Genomic DNA, 18,853 nt, shown 5'->3' on the forward strand with positions numbered 1-18,853 from the left:
GAATTTTTACTAGGATTGAATGTCAGGAATTGTGAAACTGAGTTTAAATGTATTTAGCTAAGGTGTATGTAAACTTCCGACTTCAACTGTAAATGTATTTAATGGTGTGTAGACAGTATGGACAGTATATGAATAGAAAAGTGTGTACAGCAGTAGTTACATAGGATGAGCCTTGACTAGAATACAGTATATACATATGAAGTGGGTAAAACAGTTATGTAAACATGATTAAAGTGACCCGTGTTCAATGACTATGTTCACAGGGCAGAAGTCTCTAATGGGTAGAGTACCAGGTGGTAGTCGGCTAGTAACAGTGACTAAGTTCAGCGCAGGGTACTTGACAGAGGCCGGCTAGTTGTGACTATTTAACAGTCTGATGGCCTGGAGATAGAAGCTGTCTCTCTGTCCCAGCTTTGATGCAGCTGTACTGTCTCCTTGCTCTAGATGGTAGCTGGGTGAACAGGCCGTGGCTCGGGTGGCTGAGGTCCTTGATGATCTTCTTGGCCTTCCTGTGACACCGGGTGCTGTAGATGTCCTGTAGGGCAGGCAGTGTGCTCCCAATGATGCATTGAGCTGACCGCACAACCTTCTGGAGAGCCCTGCTGTTGCGGACGGAGCAATTGTTGTACCAGGCGGTTATACAGCCCAATAGGATGCTCTCAATAGTGCATCTGTAGAAGTTTGTGAGGGTCAACCTCCTGAGGTTGAAAAGGCACTGTTGCGCCTTCTTCACCACACTGTCTTTGTGAGTGGACCATTTCAGTTTATCAGTGATGTGCATGCCGAGGAACTTGAAGCTTTTGACCTTCTCCACTGCGGACATTGTTTCAACTCTAACTATGGTGTGTTAGTATGGTGTGTGTGTGTGTGTGTGTGTGTGTGTGTGTGTGTGTGTGTGTGTGTGTGTGTGTGTGTGTGTGTGTGTGTGTGTGTGTGTGTGTGTGTGTGTGTGTGTGTGTGTGTGTGTGTGTGTGTGTGTGTGTGTGTGTGTGTGTGTGTGTGTGTGTGTGTGTGTGAGATAGTCTTCAGAGGATTAGCACATCAAGATATGGTTGGAATGTGAATATGTAAAAAATAAAAGTATATAAAAATTTAAAAAACGAACACTCTTTGTTGCTCTAATACTCGCATTTATTTTTTATTACTAGAACTGACTTTGCTGATAGCTACTTTATTTGCACTCAGGTAATGTAGATCACAGGTGTTATGTCATCTATAACTAAAACTAGACTAGAGGAAGAGGGAGAGAGAAAGAGAAGGGAAGGGAGGCTATGGGGAAAGAGTGGGATGATGAATACAAAAGGGATTGGAGACAGAGAGAAAGGGGGAGGAAGAGTGAGGATAAAAAGGGACAAAGTGAGAGGAATGGATGTAGAAACACTGCAATCAGGGTCCGGTCATCATTGAGTCAATGTTCAGATGTTTTTCTCCTTTACACAGAGTAGCCTGAGACACAGAGGGCTGGGATATACAGCTGAGTATAGCAGAGTATAGTAGAGTACCGTAGAGTGGAGTCCAGTAGAGTAGAGTAGAGTCCGGTAGAGTACAGTACAGTAGAGTACAGTAGAGTAGTGTAGAGTAGAATACATTAGAGTCGGGTAGAGTCCAGTAGAGTACAGTACAGTACAGTACAGTACAGTAGAGTAGAGTACAGTAGAGTACAGTAATGTAAAGTAGAGTGGTGTTGATCTAGTTCAGTTCAGTTGCATTAAAGTGCAACAAGTAGGAGCTTGATTAGACAGCATACTTAACAAGTTTGAGAACTACTGATTTAGCCAATAGAAGCAGGTTAGGTAATAGCTTTAGCCAATGGGAGCAGGTTAGGTTTGTGCTTTAGCCAATGGGCTGCTTTCTGAACATTTGAATTGTAGATTAGAAAACCAGGAGTACCTGTCTCTCAAGTCACTCACTCAAACACTGCATACAGGTGAGCTTAGCAGAAGTGTGTGTGTGTGTGTGCATGTGGGTGTGGGTGTGGGTATGTGTGGGTGTGTGTGTGCGTGCGTGCGTGCGTGTGTGTGTGTGTGCATGCATGTGTGTGTAGTGTGTGTAAATGTAAACAGTGTTAACAGTACAACTGCTAACTTTAAGGGTGTGTCCTCAGAGTATGGGGTGTGTGTGACATAATCTTTCTGCACCTGAGTATACAGAGCACACTAGAATTGATCCCTTGAAAGCACTCAAGTCCCACTCATAACCCTTAGTGGGACAGTGCATCCAAAATAATGATATATACATTGAAGGGTTGAACTGAAGGGTTGCCGGTTCAAATCCAGGTCTAATGGAAAAATCTAATAGCAGGACTAAGAATCAATATCTCAGATGTGTCCTAGTACTGCTGTGCTCCAGAGGCTCTGCTGACCTATATGATACTAATCCTGTGTCCGGGTTTGGGTACTACTGTGTCAACAAAGACTGTTTCTGTTGTATAAGTAAGCAATGAACAACGCCACATGAAGCGGTGGGAGCCGTTCCCTCGAGAACTATACAAATTGTTGCTTTACGTTTAGTAACTGTCCGATAATCTTCAATCCATCAGAATCAAATATTAATCCATGTCTGATTCTTTGTGTAATAGATCTATACTATTCTATTCTATGTTAATCAACAAGACCTCAGATTTGCCATTTGGTCCTTTGGTTATGTTAAATATCCATTTTAAAGAGGACCCAGAATATATTCTCCAGTCTGTAAGGAACTGTTTTCACCAAGTCATGGTGATCAATATAATCAATATACAGACTGGCCTGAGTCTGAACCAAGATATATGAAAATATAAGAGAAAATACTGTATACTTTAGAAGTAAGTCAATATGGGATGAAAATCTGTCTGTTGCACCAACAGTGCAGGGCCCTATGAGCATTTTTTAAGTTTCCTGCTCAAGGTTAAGTTCTTTTCTCTGGCCTGCTTCTCTAAATATTTAACCTTGAGGCTACTGCCGCCCAAGATACAATATATCCTGACCCCTATGAACCCACACAGTAGCAAAACACACTCCTGCAAGACAACACTCGTTATCAGTACATATGGATTACTGCACTTATCCTCACAGGGTTGTGTCTGTTGATTTGGTCAACATATCACTTTCGTTTCTAGACTACATGTGGCATATGGTTGTGTGTGTGTGTCACTTGTGTGTTTTCTGAGCAGGGGTGGGTACGCCTGTTGGCAGTTGCCTGAACAAGTCCTTTTGGTATTCAGTTTGAATTATTTATGACTAAGTGTGCTAACCATTGTACTCTCTCACATATCATACTGTATATCATATAACAATCACACACACCTATAGATGTTTGCCAAGGAAAGAGTTGGATAAGTTTGACCTTTCACCTAATTTCTCTCTCTCTCTCTCTCAGCCTCCCTCTCTAACCCTCCCTCTCTGTACTCTCTGGCCACCTGTTTGTGTCAAATGTCGAACATATGCACACAGCATACCGATTTCGCCACACACGTGTCAGTTTAGGCACAGAGATCATTTGGTGAGGGGGAGGGGTGAGTGAGGTAGTGAGAGAGGGGGAGAGATGAATATGGTGAGGGAGGGGTGAAGGGTGAGAGGGGGGGAGAGTGGGGAGTGGTGAGAGAGGGGGAGGGGAGGGGGAGACCGGGTGAGAATGATTTAACATTCTTACCAGGGTAAGGGTCAATTCCATTTCAATTTAGTTAGTTCAAGGCATCCTCATCAAAAACACACAGCGCATTCAGAAAGTATTCAGACCCCTTCCCTTTTTTGCACATTTTCTTACATTACAGCCGTATTCTAAAATGGATTAAATTGTTTTTTCCCGTCATCAATCCACACACAGTACCCCATAATGACAAAGCAAAAACAGGTTTTTAGAATTTATTTAAAAAACAACAACTGAAATATCACATTTATATAACCCTTTACTCAGTACTTCGTTGAAACACCATTGGCAGCAATTACAGCCTCAAGTCTTCTTGGGTATGATGCTACAAGCTTGGCACACCTGTATTTGGGGAGTTTCTCCCATTCTTCTCTGCAGATCCTCTCAAGCTTTGTGAGGTTGGATGGGAAGTGTCGCTGCACAGCTATTTTCAGTCTCTCCAGAGATGTTCGATCAGTCTTGGTTTCATCAGACCAGAGAATCTTGTTTCTCATGGTCTGGGCCAATTGTGTGCCGTCCTATGGGACTCCGGGTCACGACTGGTTGTGACACAGCCTGGGATCGAACCCTGGTCTCTAATGACTCCTCAAGCATTGCGGTGCAGTGCCTTAGACCGCTGCGCCAATCAGGAGGCCCAAACAAGGCATTTCTGATTTTTATTTAGCAAAAAAACTGTTTTTGCTTTGTATTCATGGGGTATTATGTGTAGATTGATGAGGAAATTATTTAATCAATTTTAGAATAAGGCTGTAACGTAACAAAATGTGAAAAAAGTCAAGGGGTCTGAATAGTTTCCGAAGGAACTGTATAGATTATTTCAATTTTAGAATTGGAATTTAAATTCAGTTCTTCAATAAAAAATAAAAAAAGGAATCTCCTGAATTGAAATGGAACTGACTGGATTGGTATGAACTTTTTGGTTTTTCAGAGCGAGCCTCTGTGAGTGTGTTCGTCTGTCCATTTGTCTGTCCCTTACAGAACCAGTGGAGTTGGTTGTCTCATTATTGGCTAAAGACAATATTTCACAAGACACATAGACAATCTGAGAGACTTGTGTGTGCGCGTGCGTGTGTAAGAAAGAGAGAAACGACAAGCCATGGTTCTACAAGAGCAAGAACAGGGACCTCTATAGCGAGGCCAAGAAAAAGCTACACTCAGGAATTAAGGCAGCATTTTACATTTACCAGACACTCTTATCAAGAGTGACTTATAGGAGCATTTAGGGTTAAGTGCCTTGGTCAAGGGCACATCAACAGATTTTTCACCTATTCATGGTTAAAACCAGCAACTTATTCTGTTACTGGCCCAACACCAGCAGTAGGGGAGAGGGGGGCAAGTTGCGGCATTTTTACAATCAGCATCACTCCGTCAAGGGAAATATAGTATTCTGTCTAACAAATATACTGTATCTACATATATTTCAGTATGTTGTGTATCCCTGGAAATAATCAAAATTCCTGTAAACATCACAGTTTCTAAAACATCCCACTTAGCACAAAATTCAAAGTCTATTTCACATTGGTTCAACGTAATTTCATTGAAAGGAAGTGGAACCAATGTTGAATCAGCCAGTGTGTGACCAGTGGGATGTTGATGTTGTGGTAAGTAAAGCCGCTACATATGTCTGTACTGAATGGGATAATACCTTTTTAGATTTCCCAAACACAATATAAACACAATCGGAATCACTTTTTTGCACAATAAACAAATTCATATAATTGAATAGTTAGCTCGCATCACAGAGCCAAAAAGTAACAAGACACTTTGTATTAAGAAAAAAGAAAGGAAGTGACTCCACTCAAACCAAAAGCCCCCTGGGTAGCAGACAACCCCTCACTGCTGAATAAACTAAACCAGTTTGACTCACAAAGGCCCATAAATCACCAGGATCTACCCCCCTTGCCACTTCCACTCTCAGCCATCTACCTCCCACCCCTCCCCATTCCTCTCCAGGCTGCTATATCCTCTACCCCTCTGCCATCCCAGGAACCCCCACCTCTCTGCATTTAGATATATTTAAACTGATACTGTACATTTGTACATCCACTGTCTATCAACTGTAATCCACTGTATATCCTTACAGAGTCATTAACATTACAGAGTTAGGGAGGTAAGTCCCGACTCCTGGTCAGTGTGTCACTCTGTTGCTGGTAACCACACACACACACCCGTGTGCACGCACACATACACACTCTTTCTCTATCGTTGTCTCTTTATCTGTTGAGTGAATAATTAGAGTGAGGTCATTGACGGTCAGATGGGGGAGAGAGAACGAGAGAGAGAAAGAGGTAGAAAACAGGAGAGAAATAGAAAGAGAGAAAATGTCCATGTCGTTCCCCCTGACCTTCACACCAAATCAATCATCAACCCCTCCCTCTCTCGCTTCCTCCCTCTTTCCCCCTCCCTCCCTGGCTTCCTCCCTCTTTCCCCCTCCCTCTCTGGCTTCCTCCCTCTTTCCCCTCCCTTTCTCGCTTCCTCACTCTTTCCACCTCCCTCTCTCACTTCCTCCCTCTTTCCCCGCTCCCTCTCTGTCTTCCTCCCTCTTTCCCCCTCCCTCTCTGGCTTCCTCCCTCTTTCCCCTTCCCTCTCTGTCTTCCTCCCTCTTTCCCCCTCCCCTCTGGCTCCCTCACTCTTTCCCCCTCCCTCTCTGGCTTCCTCCCTCTCTGGCTTCCTCCCTCTTTCCACCTCCCTCTCTGGCTTCCTCCCTCTTTCCCCCTCCCTCTCTGGCTTCCTCCCTCTTTCCACCTCCTTCTCTGGCTTCCTCCCTCTTTCCACCTCCCTCTCTGGCTTCCTCCCTCTTTCCCCCTCCCTCTCTGGCTTCCTCCCTCTTTCCCCCTCCCTCTCTGGCTTCCTCCCTCTTTCCCCCTCCCTCTCTGGCTTCCTCCCTCTTTCCCCTCTCGTTCTCTCTCTTTCTGACTGGAGCAAGATGTTCTTCTACTCTCCCCTCCCCCACTCCTCTCCCCTTTTTTTGACTGTCTTTTATTCTTCCTGCTGGACACCTTCATTTTCCCCCTGCCCCTCCTGTCTGTCTGTCTGTCTGTCTGTCTGTCTGTCTGTCTGTCTGTCTGTCTGTCTGTCTGTCTGTCTGTCTGTCTGTCTGTCTGTCTGTCTGTCTGTCTGTCTGTCTGTCTGTCTGTCTGTCTGTCTGTCTGTCTGTCTGTCTGTCTGTCTGTCTGTCTGTCTGTCTGTCTGTCTGTCTGTCTGTCTGTCTGTCTGTCTGTCTGTCTGTCTGTCTGTCTGTCTGTCTGTCTGTCTGTCTGTCTGTCTGTCTGTCTGTCTGTCTGTCTGTCTGTCTGTCTGTCTGTCTGTCTGTCTGTCTGTCTGTCTGTCTGTCTGTCTGTCTGTCTGTCTCTGTCTGTCTGTCTGTCTGTGTCTTTGTCTCCTCTCACCTTCTCTCCCTCCCCTTTCCCTCCTCTCCCCGCTCAGAGTGATGACATCACGAACAGCCGGTATAAAACCGACCAGTAGGATTGCAGCATAGCAGTCTCTCTGTCCCTCTCTCTCACTCACTCACTCTCTCATTCTGTTTCTGCTCTCTCACTCCCTCTCTCATTCCTCCACACCACTGCTAACAACATGGCTGAGGCATTCACAGGCACATGGAACCTGAAGGACAGCAAGAACTTTGACGAATACATGAAGGCTCTGGGTGAGCAGCGTGTGCGTTTGTAGTGTAACGGTAATGGTAAAGGATGGGGTGTGCCTCCCTGTGGGTGCATGTGTGCACTTGTGAGAAGGGTGTGAGTGTTCATGAGTACTTAAAGGTGTGTGCTTGTGTGCACCCACATGTGTGTTTTTGTACTGATGTGTGTTTGTGAACATGAGTGTGTGACACACATGAGCTCACAAATACACATATATGCCCAAAACTACACACACATGCAGGTGTGTGTATCTGTGTGCGCCCTCATATATGTGTGTGGCAGTGGAGGCTGCTAAGGGGAGGATGGCTCATAATAATTGCCGGAATGGTGTGGAATCAAACACATGGTTTCCACATGGGTTGATTCCATTCCATTACAGCCATTATTATGAACAGTCCTCCCCTCAGCAGCCTCCACTGGTGTGTGTGTGTGTGTGTAAGTAGCAGAGCATGCGTGTTTAAACGGATAATGCAGCCGTTAATGCTAAGCATGGGAAAACAGGGTGTGTGTTGGACACACACAAATAGAGAACGAAGAGGGACAGAAGGAGAGAGGGATATCAGGAGGGAGAGAGTGAGGGAGAGAGAGGGATATCAGGAGGGAGAGAGTGAGGGAGAGAGAGGGATATCAGGAGGGAGAGAGTGAGGGAGAGAGAGGGATATCAGGAGGGAGAGAGTGAGGGAGAGAGAGGGATATCAGGAGGGAGAGAGTGAGGGAGGTTGGATGAAAGATAGAGAAGTAGGAACAGAGCCAGAGAGGGAGATGAAGACAGTGGTTCACCACATGGAGATAGTGGTAATTATTATTATTATTATTATTTAATACTTTTTTTATTGAACCTTTATTTAACTAGGCAAGTCAGTTCTTATTTATTTACACCAGCCAAACCCGGACGACACTGGGCAAATTGTGCGTCTCCCTATGGGACTCCCAATCACGGCCGGTTGTGATACACCCCCCCACCAACCTAGTGGGTGGGGGTGGGGGGGAGGGGGGGGAGACTCAATTTAATTCAAAGGGCTTTATGGACATTGGAAACATGTTTACATTGCCAAAGCAAGTGAAATAGATAATAAACAAAAGTTAAATAAACTAAAAATGAAACAGTAAAGACTACATTTTTTTAACTAGGCAAGTCAGTTAAGAACAAATTCTTATTTTCAATGACAGCCTAGGAACAGTGGGTTAACTGCCTGTTCAGGGGCAGAACGACAGATTTGTACCTTGTCAGCTCAGGGATTTGAACTTGCAACCTTTCAGTTACTAGTCCAACGCACTAACCACTAGGCTACCCTGCCGCCCCACATTCAAAAAGGTTCCAAAGGAATAAATATTTCAAATGTCATATTATGTATATATACAGTGTTGTAACGCTGTGCAAATAGTTCAATCAAAAGGGAAAATAAATAAACATATAGGTTGTATTTACAATGGTGTTTGTTCTTCACTGGTTGCCCTTTTCTTGTGGTAACAGGTCACACACCTTGCCGCCGTCTCTCTCGCTCTCTCCGTTTGAATGGGGGAGGGGGGGAAATGCCCCTCCGTTTGAATGGGGGAGGGGGGGAAATGCCCCTACTGTGAGAAACTCGTTGTAGTCTGAGCTGTGTACACACACACACATAGGGGGTGAAATTCTCTGAAAGAGTGGTCCTTTTTGAGGCTAGGTTGTGAGGAGGGGTTCAATATTAACATAGTGTGTGTGTGTGACCCGTTCGTTGACCCCTGGGGTTATTAGCTTCGACCCCTCTGCTCTTGTCACCATAGTATTGACCCCCAACCAACTCTCCGGATCACTCAGGCAGGTGCCACAAACTAGCTGTTTGTTGTATGGATTGTGTGACTGTGTCTCTATTTGCCTTGGGAGATCAACTCAGCTGCTACAGAAACATTACTTTAGTTCAGGGGAGGAGGAAAGTACTCTAGAACAGATCACACACAGCTGGGTCTGATGACTTTTGCTGAATGTTTAAAGAACACAGGAAATAGAGATAAGAGTGGGAATTAGATTCCGTTAGATCAGTCAGTTTCCACAAACAGAACAGATCAATAAGTGTTGCAGTGCACTGTCTGGTGTAAAGACTTCCCTTAGTATGTACCTTTTTATTTTGGACCTATAGTCACAAGGAGTTTTTATGGGCTTGAAAAGTCAGTCAGTCACACATCATTAACCCCAAAAGAGCTTTCGTGCATGGGTGCATGCATGGCCTTTTTCTTCAGAAAGGAATATCTACAGTAAGGGTGGGGCTGTATTGGCAGCAGCAGCAGCAGTCTTTCTAATCAAGATGTGATATGAGATAGTAGGCTATAATGTCCTTATCTAGATGAAGTGTTAACTTGTGATGTGTTTTTGATTGACAGGTGTGGGCTTTGCAACACGCCAGGTTGGCGGTATGACCAAGCCCACCACCATCATCGAGGTAGCTGGAGACACAGTCACTCTGAAGACACAGAGCACCTTCAAGAACACCGAGATCTCCTTCAAACTAGGAGTGGAGTTCGACGAGACCACCGCCGACGACAGGAAAGTCAAGGTAAGAGGTCAGGGTTAAGAGTGCTGATATAGGATCAGTTTAGCCTTTTAGATCATAATTAGTAAGACTATATGGACAGGATGGACCTGATTCTAGATCAGGATGCTGAGACACTGATTTAAGTCATAGATGTCTAGCTGATGATCAGTCATACTTTATGGTGTGTGTTTTAACTGTATGTTTTTAATGATAACACTTTACAGTCATTTTTATGGCTAACACACTACACTTTACAGCTATAATGCATTATGATGCCGCTATAATACATTGTAAGAGTTGTCATGAGTGTGTATCCTTATAATGGGGTGAGAGGTCAGGGACTAGAGGTTATGTATGCTGGATTACAGGTAATGGTTGTATCCGCCATGACATGCAGGGTTCAGTAGAAGAGCAAATGATTTCAAACAGACAAACAGAGCCAGAGGCCTTGAAATGTTGGGTGGGTTGAGGGGTCAAAATGTAAGAGGTCAAGGATGATGAGTTGTAGCTTTGTGACCGGAGACAGCTGCTACATAAATCAGAGAGAGAGAGAGAGAGAGGCTACTAAGCATGATCTGAGTGAAAAAGAGAACAGACACACACACAATGTCTTATTGTTGAGGAATAGTTACTTTTGTTTGTGTGTGTGTGTGTGTCTAGTAACCTCAAGTCAACTCTCGATAGGTGGCCACACATGTCACAGAGTGCAGGCTAACTTTGTTGAAGTTGCAGTCATATCCATTCTTAATCTGCAATTACACACATTCACCACAGTCTCAAACTCATTTAATTAGTAGTAGATTGTATCTTCTTATCGCCTCTCTCCAGTTTTCCCCAGTCAATAGTGTGTGACGTGTGTGTTCATAACATATCTCTCGCTCTCTCTAGTCCCTAATAACGATAGACGGTGGTAAGATGGTTCACGTGCAGAAGTGGGACGGCAAGGAGACCACTCTGGTCCGTGAAGTCAGCGGCAACGCCCTCGAACTGGTCAGTACTGAGTGTGTTTTTGTGTACATTTATGGAGCGTCTGCATATACATACACACACTGTATATATGTATATAAAAAAAAACTCGATATAAATCTGTGTATATTGATATCCTCTCCTCTCTTCTCCATAGACTCTGACTCTGGGTGACGTCGTCTCCACACGCTCCTACGTCAAGGCCGAGTGACAACATTCCCCAAAAAACTGCACTACCCTTTGCCACACCTGCCCCCCAAAACAACCCGACCCCACCGCAACGACCTCTAACCCGTCTGACCGAACCCCTGACTCCCCCTGCTGTCCCGTCCTTCTCTTTGTAGTGTTTCTCTTCTGTATGAAACACTGAATAAATTCCACTTATGTTTTTTTTTCTCTAAAACCGTCCCGAGTGCTTCTCTGTCAATCACACTCACCATGACAACAGTCACAAGTATATAAACCATTGTGTATAGATAAGTCATTGGTTATAACACTGGGTACTGCACCTACACACTAGTTTCATGAAGCCACAGGAATTTTTCCACTGGCCTAGAGGAAAGTCTACTCATCTACCAACGTTGTGTGGCAACCATTTTGTGCCAAATGGCTCATCACGTCTTACAGTAGTAGGACCCATCAGGGTGCGGCACGGCAGCCATTTTGTGCCAAGCTGAGATCAGAGGCTGCTGTGTGGAAACAGCATATGGCTCCTCAGACAGATCAAGGCAGTTTGTGTGTTGCCACAACACCAAGTAAAGGCCTTTCCACTTTGACCCATTTCTGAGTAGTTATGGTCGTGTGTGTAGCTCAGGGAGGGGGAGTTGACTTCTGGTACAATTATAGCAGTTCCAAAACAGCGACAAGTTTCCATCTTAACTAGGTTTACACAGAGCATCACGAGGAGAATAATTATAGACCAACCTCAGTGTGCGCCACCATCGGCTCCTCCTAGGTGAACAGAAATTGTGATTGGTGCCTGGCTGCGTAGGTGTGTGTGTGTGTGTCCTGGGCTATGAGTGTGTGTTCTAATTTGGGCGCATTCCTGGCTTGTGTAGATTGGTATCATGTGTTGCAGACAGGGTGCCAACCAGGGACAGAGGACCTGCAGTACAGGACACCTCACAGTGACCCCTACATGCTACGACCACAACATGGAACAAACAGACTGGTGTTTGAGCAAATGAACCCTACAACGTAATGATCAACTCTAACAAAACCATTCAAATGAAGTCAAAATCAACATCACCATAAATGACCAAGCCAGACTGGAGCAAAGCTCTGCTTCATGAACACTTTGTGACCATACGGACCAGGAAATACTTGACAGTTCAAATCTTTAATAAAGACCCTCATAGTTTGCATACAGGAATATGGACCATGTTACACAAACTCCTTTGCGCACAAACACACATCTTCAAGTACTGGATGACATGGTTGCAGAGTACACGTGTTCACACACAATAAGGGGCGTGTACCAACAGGATATCGCAAGCATGAGGTTCCTGTATGTTTGACCGGGACTCCCTAAATACACAGCACTTCCATACAGCTATGACCGTGACTTTTCGTAGAAGGTTACGAGAGCATTTTTGCTAACCCTAACCTTATTCTCCTAACCTGCTACGAAAAAGTAACTTCCGGTCATAGCTGTATCGAAGTGGCGTGTTTCTGGGGAATCTCCTGTAACACATATACACTTCCTCTTTACGGCTTTACCACTTCCTGTGTGTGTTGCTTTGATGTATGTACACTATATATATATATACAAAAGTATGTGGACACCCCTTCAAATTAGTGGATTCGGCTACTTCAGCCACACCCCTTGCTGACAGGTGTGTAAAATCGAGCACACAGCCATGCAATCTCCATAGACAAAGATTGGCAGTAAAATGGCCTTACTGAAGAGCGGGACCACGGAGTGTGGAAGCGTGTAAAAATCATCTGTCCTCGGTTGCAACACTCACTATCGAGTTCCAAACTGCCTTTGGAACCAACGTCAGCACAAGAACTGTTTGTCAGGAGCTTAATGAAATGGGTTTCCATGGCTGAGCAGTCGCACACAGGCCAAAGATCACCATGCGCAATGCCAAGCGTCGGCTAGAGTGGTGGAAATCTCACCATCATTGGACTCTGGAGCAGTGGAAACGCCTTCTCTGGAGTGGAGAATCATGCATCACCATCTGGCAGTCCGACAGACAAATCTGGGGTTGGCGGATGCCAGAAGAGCGCTACCTGCCCTAATGCATAGTACCAACTGTAAAGTTTGGTGGAGGAGTATTAATGATCTGGGACAGTTTATGGTTCGGTCTAGGCCCCTTAGTTCCAGTGTAGGGAAATCTTAACGCTACAGCATACAATGACAATCAAGACAATTCTGTGCTTCCAACGTTGTGGCAACAGTTTGGGGAAGGCCCTTTCCTGTTTCAGCATGGTTTGTCGACATCATTGTAGAAGAACTTTACTAGCCTGCACAGAGTCCTGACCTCAACCCCATCAAACACCTTTGGGATGAATTGGAACGCCATCTGTGAGCCAGGTCTAATCATCTAACATCTGTACCTGACCTCACTAATGCTCTTGTGGCTGAATGGAAGTAAGTCTCTGCAATGTTCCAACATCTAGTGGAAAGTCTTCCCAGAAGGGTGGACGCTGTTATAGCAGCAAAGGGAGGACCAACTCCACATGAATGCCTATGATTTTGGAATGAGATGTTCGACAAACAGGTGTCCACATACTTTTGGTCATGTAGTGTATGTCATGCGTTTAACCTGACCAGTGAGGACAGGTGGACTGGTTCCCAGATACACGTATTACTAACACAGCACAGGCCTGCACAGATTATAACGTCTTGATATGGTTCCTGAGATGTTAACTCCAGGTGTTGTGGGATCTGAGACACCTATACTGTCATCCTGAAAACAACACTAACCTCTTCAGTGTTAAAGGTAGATCTGAGGGAACTGGATAGGTGCAATATATACTTAACTTTCCGATGGGCTCAGGGAAGCTGCCATATTGCTAACACCTATCAGGTTTCTATCGATCTGCATGTGTCAGACGGTAGGGGCAAGGGGCTATGAGGGGCTTCTGACTGTTGCGTCAACTTGTGTGTGTGTCCAACCAAGTCTACGCTGTGTATGTGCGTGTTCACAGTTTAACTGTGTGTATATGTGTTTACAGTGTCATTTGTGTGTGTTTAGTGCAATGTATGTGTGTCAGTCCGTCAGATCAGTCTCAGATGTGTTTGTGGGACTTGTGTTTCTTGTGTTTCTTCTTCTTTCTGTCCTCTCTGTCGTCATGGCGCCCTCTCTTGGCCTGACTGGGTCCACTGCTGCTGCTGTCACTTTCGGACTCCTTCCTCTCTCTCTTCCTCTTCTTCTTCTTCCCCTTCTTCTCCTGAGGAAAGGGGAGGAGAGATAAGCAATGAAAGACAAAGAAGAATCAAACTGCTAGAGTTTTATATCACCACATGAATCATCTATTTAAAATGTTGGTTATTCTGCAATGCGTCACTGATGCAACTTCTCTCAGGACAGAGAGACATGGTCACCAGGGGGTGTTACACCCAAGTGTTACATTTTACAGGAGCGATAAATACCTCACACGAGAGAGAGATAAACAGACCGCCGTAGGCAGACCTGGCTCTCAACAGAGAGCACACTGCCCACAAAATGAGGTGGAAACTGAGCTGCACTTCCTAACCTCCTGCCAAATGTATGACCATATTAGAGACAAATATTTCCCTCAGATTACACAGACCCACAAATAATTCCAAAACAAATCCAATTTTGATAAACTCCCATATTTATTGGGTGAAATACCAGTGTGCCATCACAGCAGCAATATTTGTGACCTGTTGCCACAAGAAAAGGGTAACCAGGGAAGAACAAACACCATTGTAAATACAACCCATATTTATGTTTATTTTCCCTTTTGTACTTTAACTATTTGCACATCATTATTACACTGTATATAGCCATAATGACATTTGAAATGTCTATTTAAAAAAAAAACTTGAGTAATGTTTCCTGTGATTATTTGTTTGTTTATTATCTATTTCACTTGCTTTGGCAATGTAAACAAGTTTCTCATACCAATAAAGCCCTTTGAATTGAGAGAGGGAGAAAGAGCCACTGTATACTATAGATAAATACCCCTGGCGCCAATAAATCCTTACCATGGAGACAGGAATATAAAACCTTGAGTTCTATGTCACTCTGTGGTCTTTACCTTTTTCTCTTTTTTCTCCTTTTTCTTCTTCTTGTGTGAGTCCTGTGGAGGTTGGGTTTTGCGGACTGCGAGTGGGATGAGGTTGGGGTTGATAGGCTCTTTCTGTAGCTGCTGAGGCTCATCATCGCCCTCCTCAGGTATCAGATCATACTGCAGCCCTGGGGCCGAGAAACAGTCCTTAGCGAAGTGACCTGAGAGAAAGAGAGAAACAGTCCTTAGCAAAGTGACATGAGAGAAAGAGAGAAACAGTCCTTAGCAAAGTGACATGAGAGAAAGAGAGAAACAGTCCTTAGCAAAGTGACATGGGAGAAAGAGAGAAACAGTCCTTAGCAAAGTGACATGAGAGAAAGAAACAGTCCTTAGCAAAGTGCCCTGAGAGAAAGAGAGAAACAGTCCTTAGCAAAGTGACATGAGAGAAAGAGAGAAACAGTCCTTAGCAAAGTGACATGAGAGAAAGAGAGAAACAGTCCTTAGCAAAGTGACATGAGAGTAACAGTCCTTAGCAAAGTGCCCTGAGAGAAAGAGAGAAACAGTCCTTAGCAAAGTGCCCTGAGAGAAAGAGAGAAACAGTCCTTAGCGAAGAGACCTGTGAGAAAGAGAGAAACAGTCCTTAGCAAAGTGACCTGAGAGAAAGAGAGAAACAGTCCATAGCGAAGAGACCTGTGAGAAAGAGAGAAACAGTCCTTAGCAAAGTGACCTGAGAGAAAGAGAGAAACAGTCCTTAGCAAAGTGACATGAGAGAAAGAGAGAAACAGTCCTTAGCGAAGAGACCTGTGAGAGAAAAACAATCCTTAGCAAAGAGACCAGAGAGAAAGAAAGAGAGAGAGAGATCATACGCTACATTAGGATGGAGGTAAACAACAGGGGCCGTGTGTAGAGGCTTTTGTTCCAGTCAAGTTCCAAACACACATAATTCAAGAATTGATTGAAGGTCTTCAGGATTAGTTGAATCCGTTTGTCTAGAGAATGTGTTCATTAGGGATATGAATGGTTATTTGAATGTCCGAACGGACATTACTATTTGAATACTTGTGAGTATTCATTTTTGTGATAACATTTTATTAAAGGCCTATTATAACACTGAAAAGGCTTTTTTCTCAATTAAAATACCCATGTGACATTGTTACATACAAGGACATTTCAAATAATTAATTTAATAAAACAAACTTTTCAATGAGAAGGAGAAGGCTACAACGAGAAACCAACAGGTAGGCTGTTTTATCTGAATGGGGTTTAGGAGAAAGAGCAGCATGTGGCCTCAATTAGCTTAGCTAGCTAGCGTCTCTAGGCTACTCCAGTCAAGACAGGCACTTAAATGGGATGATAAATAACATGATAAATAATATTGTAGCTGCTACAAGTTAGCAAGTCATGGCTGTAGCTGAGTTGCCTTGGCATCTCTCCCTCTTCCTCAGTCTGTTCGCTCACACCTGCAGCTATAGTGCGTGCAGGTTTTGAATATCCAAGAAATTCATGATACTATTGGAATAGTGAAAATATTTCAACCCCCCCCTGTACCTTTGCAGCCACACTTCTTGCAGGTGGTGTTGAGTACAGCCTCCAATGTGATCCTCCGTCCTGTACCATCTTTGAACTGTCTACGCCTCCGCTCATCCTGCCTAGACACACACACACACACACACACACACACACTTGAAATAAGCAGCAATAGCCAATCATCGTATCAGTGCATCCAAACAGACACAAATACATACTCTGCTATGACATTGTTGGGGTCCAGGTCTTTCCCTGTTCCTTGATTGACAGCTTTCATTGAGAAGGAGAGCTTCACCTTGTCATCACGCATCTGAGAAAGATGGAGGGAGGGAGAGGTAAGGCCATGTTCGGAACCATTTGCTCATTAGGGAGAGATGGAGTTTATTTATGTGTATGTGTCTGCGTGTTACCTCTCTCCCGATGACCTTGATCCACACCTGCTCTCCCACGTCAACGACTTCTGCAACATTCTCAACCCTACAGGCTGACAACTCACTGATATGAACCAATCCTGAGAGAGAGCGAGAATAGATAAAGTGGGAGAGATAGAGGGAAGAGGTAGAAAGTGAGGAGAAAGAGTAGTGCCTCAGAAGAAACCGTAATACTCAAAACAGACAAAAGATAATATAAATCAGAAAGAGATCATGAAGTCAAAGATATTGTAAAGTGAAAGATGCCCAAAGGTGTCCGCATCCTTCCCAGCCGAAACAATTCGGAAGAGTTTGTGCATATATCATGGCGACATTTTGTGACGTTTCTGTTCATCTTGGACTTGGGTAAGTTTTTTTTATCGAGGCCCGCCAAAGTTCGGGAGCCAAAGGTCTACACCGCTTCGTCAGTGATTAGTCAACAGTAGGAACTCTTCAATAAAGTCCTTGTTGTCATTCAATGAGAGACAACAGGTTTTCATGCACATTTTTTGGGGAAAAAATAATGCACCAACCATTAATTAGATGTAAAATTGCATGACTAAGATCTCCAAATGAATGACAGATTATTTGAGTTATATTAGATTAATTCTGACTTTTGAGGAAGTATACTGGCTACAGCGTCTCAAAATGGAGAAACAGTACTATTGCCGCGTTTTTCTCGTTTTCCAAGCAAAGGTCTTTTAAGGGAGCATGAGAGCACACTCGTTCAAGGCGCCAGCCGAACTGAAGCATGCTGATGCCTTAAGCCTACCCTGCTTCCTGTAGCCAGGAATCTTGATGAAGGCTCCGTAGGTCTGTACAGAAGCCACCTCTCCCTTCACAATACTGTACATGGCTGGCAAGCCATCTAGTCCTGCAGGCTCCTGCTGGTCATGGTCAAAGTCTGCCATGATGATGATGGCGACTCACAGTATAACTCTCTCCCTGCAGACACACAGAAGAACAACTGGGTTAGGTAAGGAGATGATCATCATGTAAAGACTAGGTGCAACACCTCAATCTAAACATTCTGTAATGTTGCACCCCACTGAATACGCCTGGTTATGTATTTTGGCACTCTGCTTTGAGACTGTGTACCCTTCGTCCTTCGTAATGCCTTGTTAAGAGGAATCACTGATCTAACTAGCTAGCACAGAATGTTCTACCAACCTTGGCGATACTTTCTCAATTCCTGACTTGGAAGACACCAAGTCTTTTAAACATCCATGTCTAGTTGCAGGGGGTTCGTTTGAATTTAGAAAATGCTCTGTTATTAAATGTAATCATTGTTTTGCTCCATGATGTAATCCAACAATGTGTACGCCGCCATCTTGTATATTTAAAATATTCTCTCATTGATCGAGACTGACGAGTGTCATCATGACGTGTAGCACTTTGGGGTGGACACCCACTTGTCTCAATCAATGAGACAAGATTTGAAAAAGAAAAAAGATGGCGAGGTAGACATTGTTTATCAGCCAGCTGGAACAGTGTCTGACTAGGCAACATGTTAAATAGCTATACATACAGTATAGAATACATGGCTGGAAGTGGGGTCAACTAGCTACTGTAAGCAACCTGAGTAACTTTGCCAACAAGCAGTATGTTGCTGAGGGTGACAAACTGATTCAAAATGTAGCCGTTTTACATTTTCCTGTTTTTAAGCACTAGATTGATGGGCTGGCTGGCTAGCTAGCTAGTCTAGCGAGTTTATATAGCCTATGGCTAGTAGCCTTGGCGTTGTTAGCTTGCCCTACCTTAGGGGCAAATATACGTATGTACGCTTCTTATAGGGAGATATGTAGCAATCAAATCTTAATCCGCACCTACACACGTTTATATAAACACTATTATATATTATAGCTACCTTGTGTGCCGAGTATTTATTTTTGTAGTCTGTTTCAGATGTTTTCTTCCGGTTCACGGGCCATGGTCAACAACAATGATAACCAATCAACGTTAACAG

The 18,853-nt window shown here is 44.1% G+C and overlaps 2 protein-coding genes across 3 annotated transcripts; one reads left to right on the top strand and one right to left on the bottom strand.

Moving 5' to 3' along the window:
• Positions 1 to 7,089: 7,089 nt before the first annotated feature.
• On the top strand, positions 7,090 to 11,150 carry fabp3 (fatty acid binding protein 3, muscle and heart). Its single transcript, XM_024441124.1, has 4 exons — positions 7,090 to 7,276; positions 9,630 to 9,802; positions 10,670 to 10,771; positions 10,905 to 11,150. Exons 1-4 carry the CDS (start codon positions 7,204 to 7,206, stop codon positions 10,956 to 10,958), a joined length of 402 nt encoding a protein of 133 aa, XP_024296892.1. The 5' UTR covers positions 7,090 to 7,203; the 3' UTR covers positions 10,959 to 11,150.
• A 2,773-nt stretch (positions 11,151 to 13,923) lies between these two features.
• On the bottom strand, positions 13,924 to 18,850 carry zcchc17 (zinc finger, CCHC domain containing 17). Of its 2 annotated transcripts, none has more exons than XM_024441121.2 (7): positions 18,755 to 18,850; positions 17,660 to 17,832; positions 16,888 to 16,988; positions 16,696 to 16,787; positions 16,499 to 16,599; positions 14,981 to 15,171; positions 13,924 to 14,146 (listed from the first exon to the last, which is right to left on the bottom strand). In XM_024441121.2, exons 2-7 carry the CDS (start codon positions 17,796 to 17,798, stop codon positions 13,985 to 13,987), a joined length of 786 nt encoding a protein of 261 aa, XP_024296889.1. In that variant the 5' UTR covers positions 17,799 to 17,832; positions 18,755 to 18,850; the 3' UTR covers positions 13,924 to 13,984. The 2 variants fall into 2 exon arrangements, with proteins under 2 accessions (XP_024296889.1, XP_024296890.1); XM_024441122.2 differs by lacking the exon at positions 18,755 to 18,850 and adding an exon at positions 18,058 to 18,226.
• Positions 18,851 to 18,853: the final 3 nt, after the last annotated feature.

Source organism: Oncorhynchus tshawytscha, linkage group LG13, assembly GCF_018296145.1.
Source record: "Oncorhynchus tshawytscha isolate Ot180627B linkage group LG13, Otsh_v2.0, whole genome shotgun sequence".
NCBI lineage: Eukaryota > Metazoa > Chordata > Actinopteri > Salmoniformes > Salmonidae > Oncorhynchus > Oncorhynchus tshawytscha.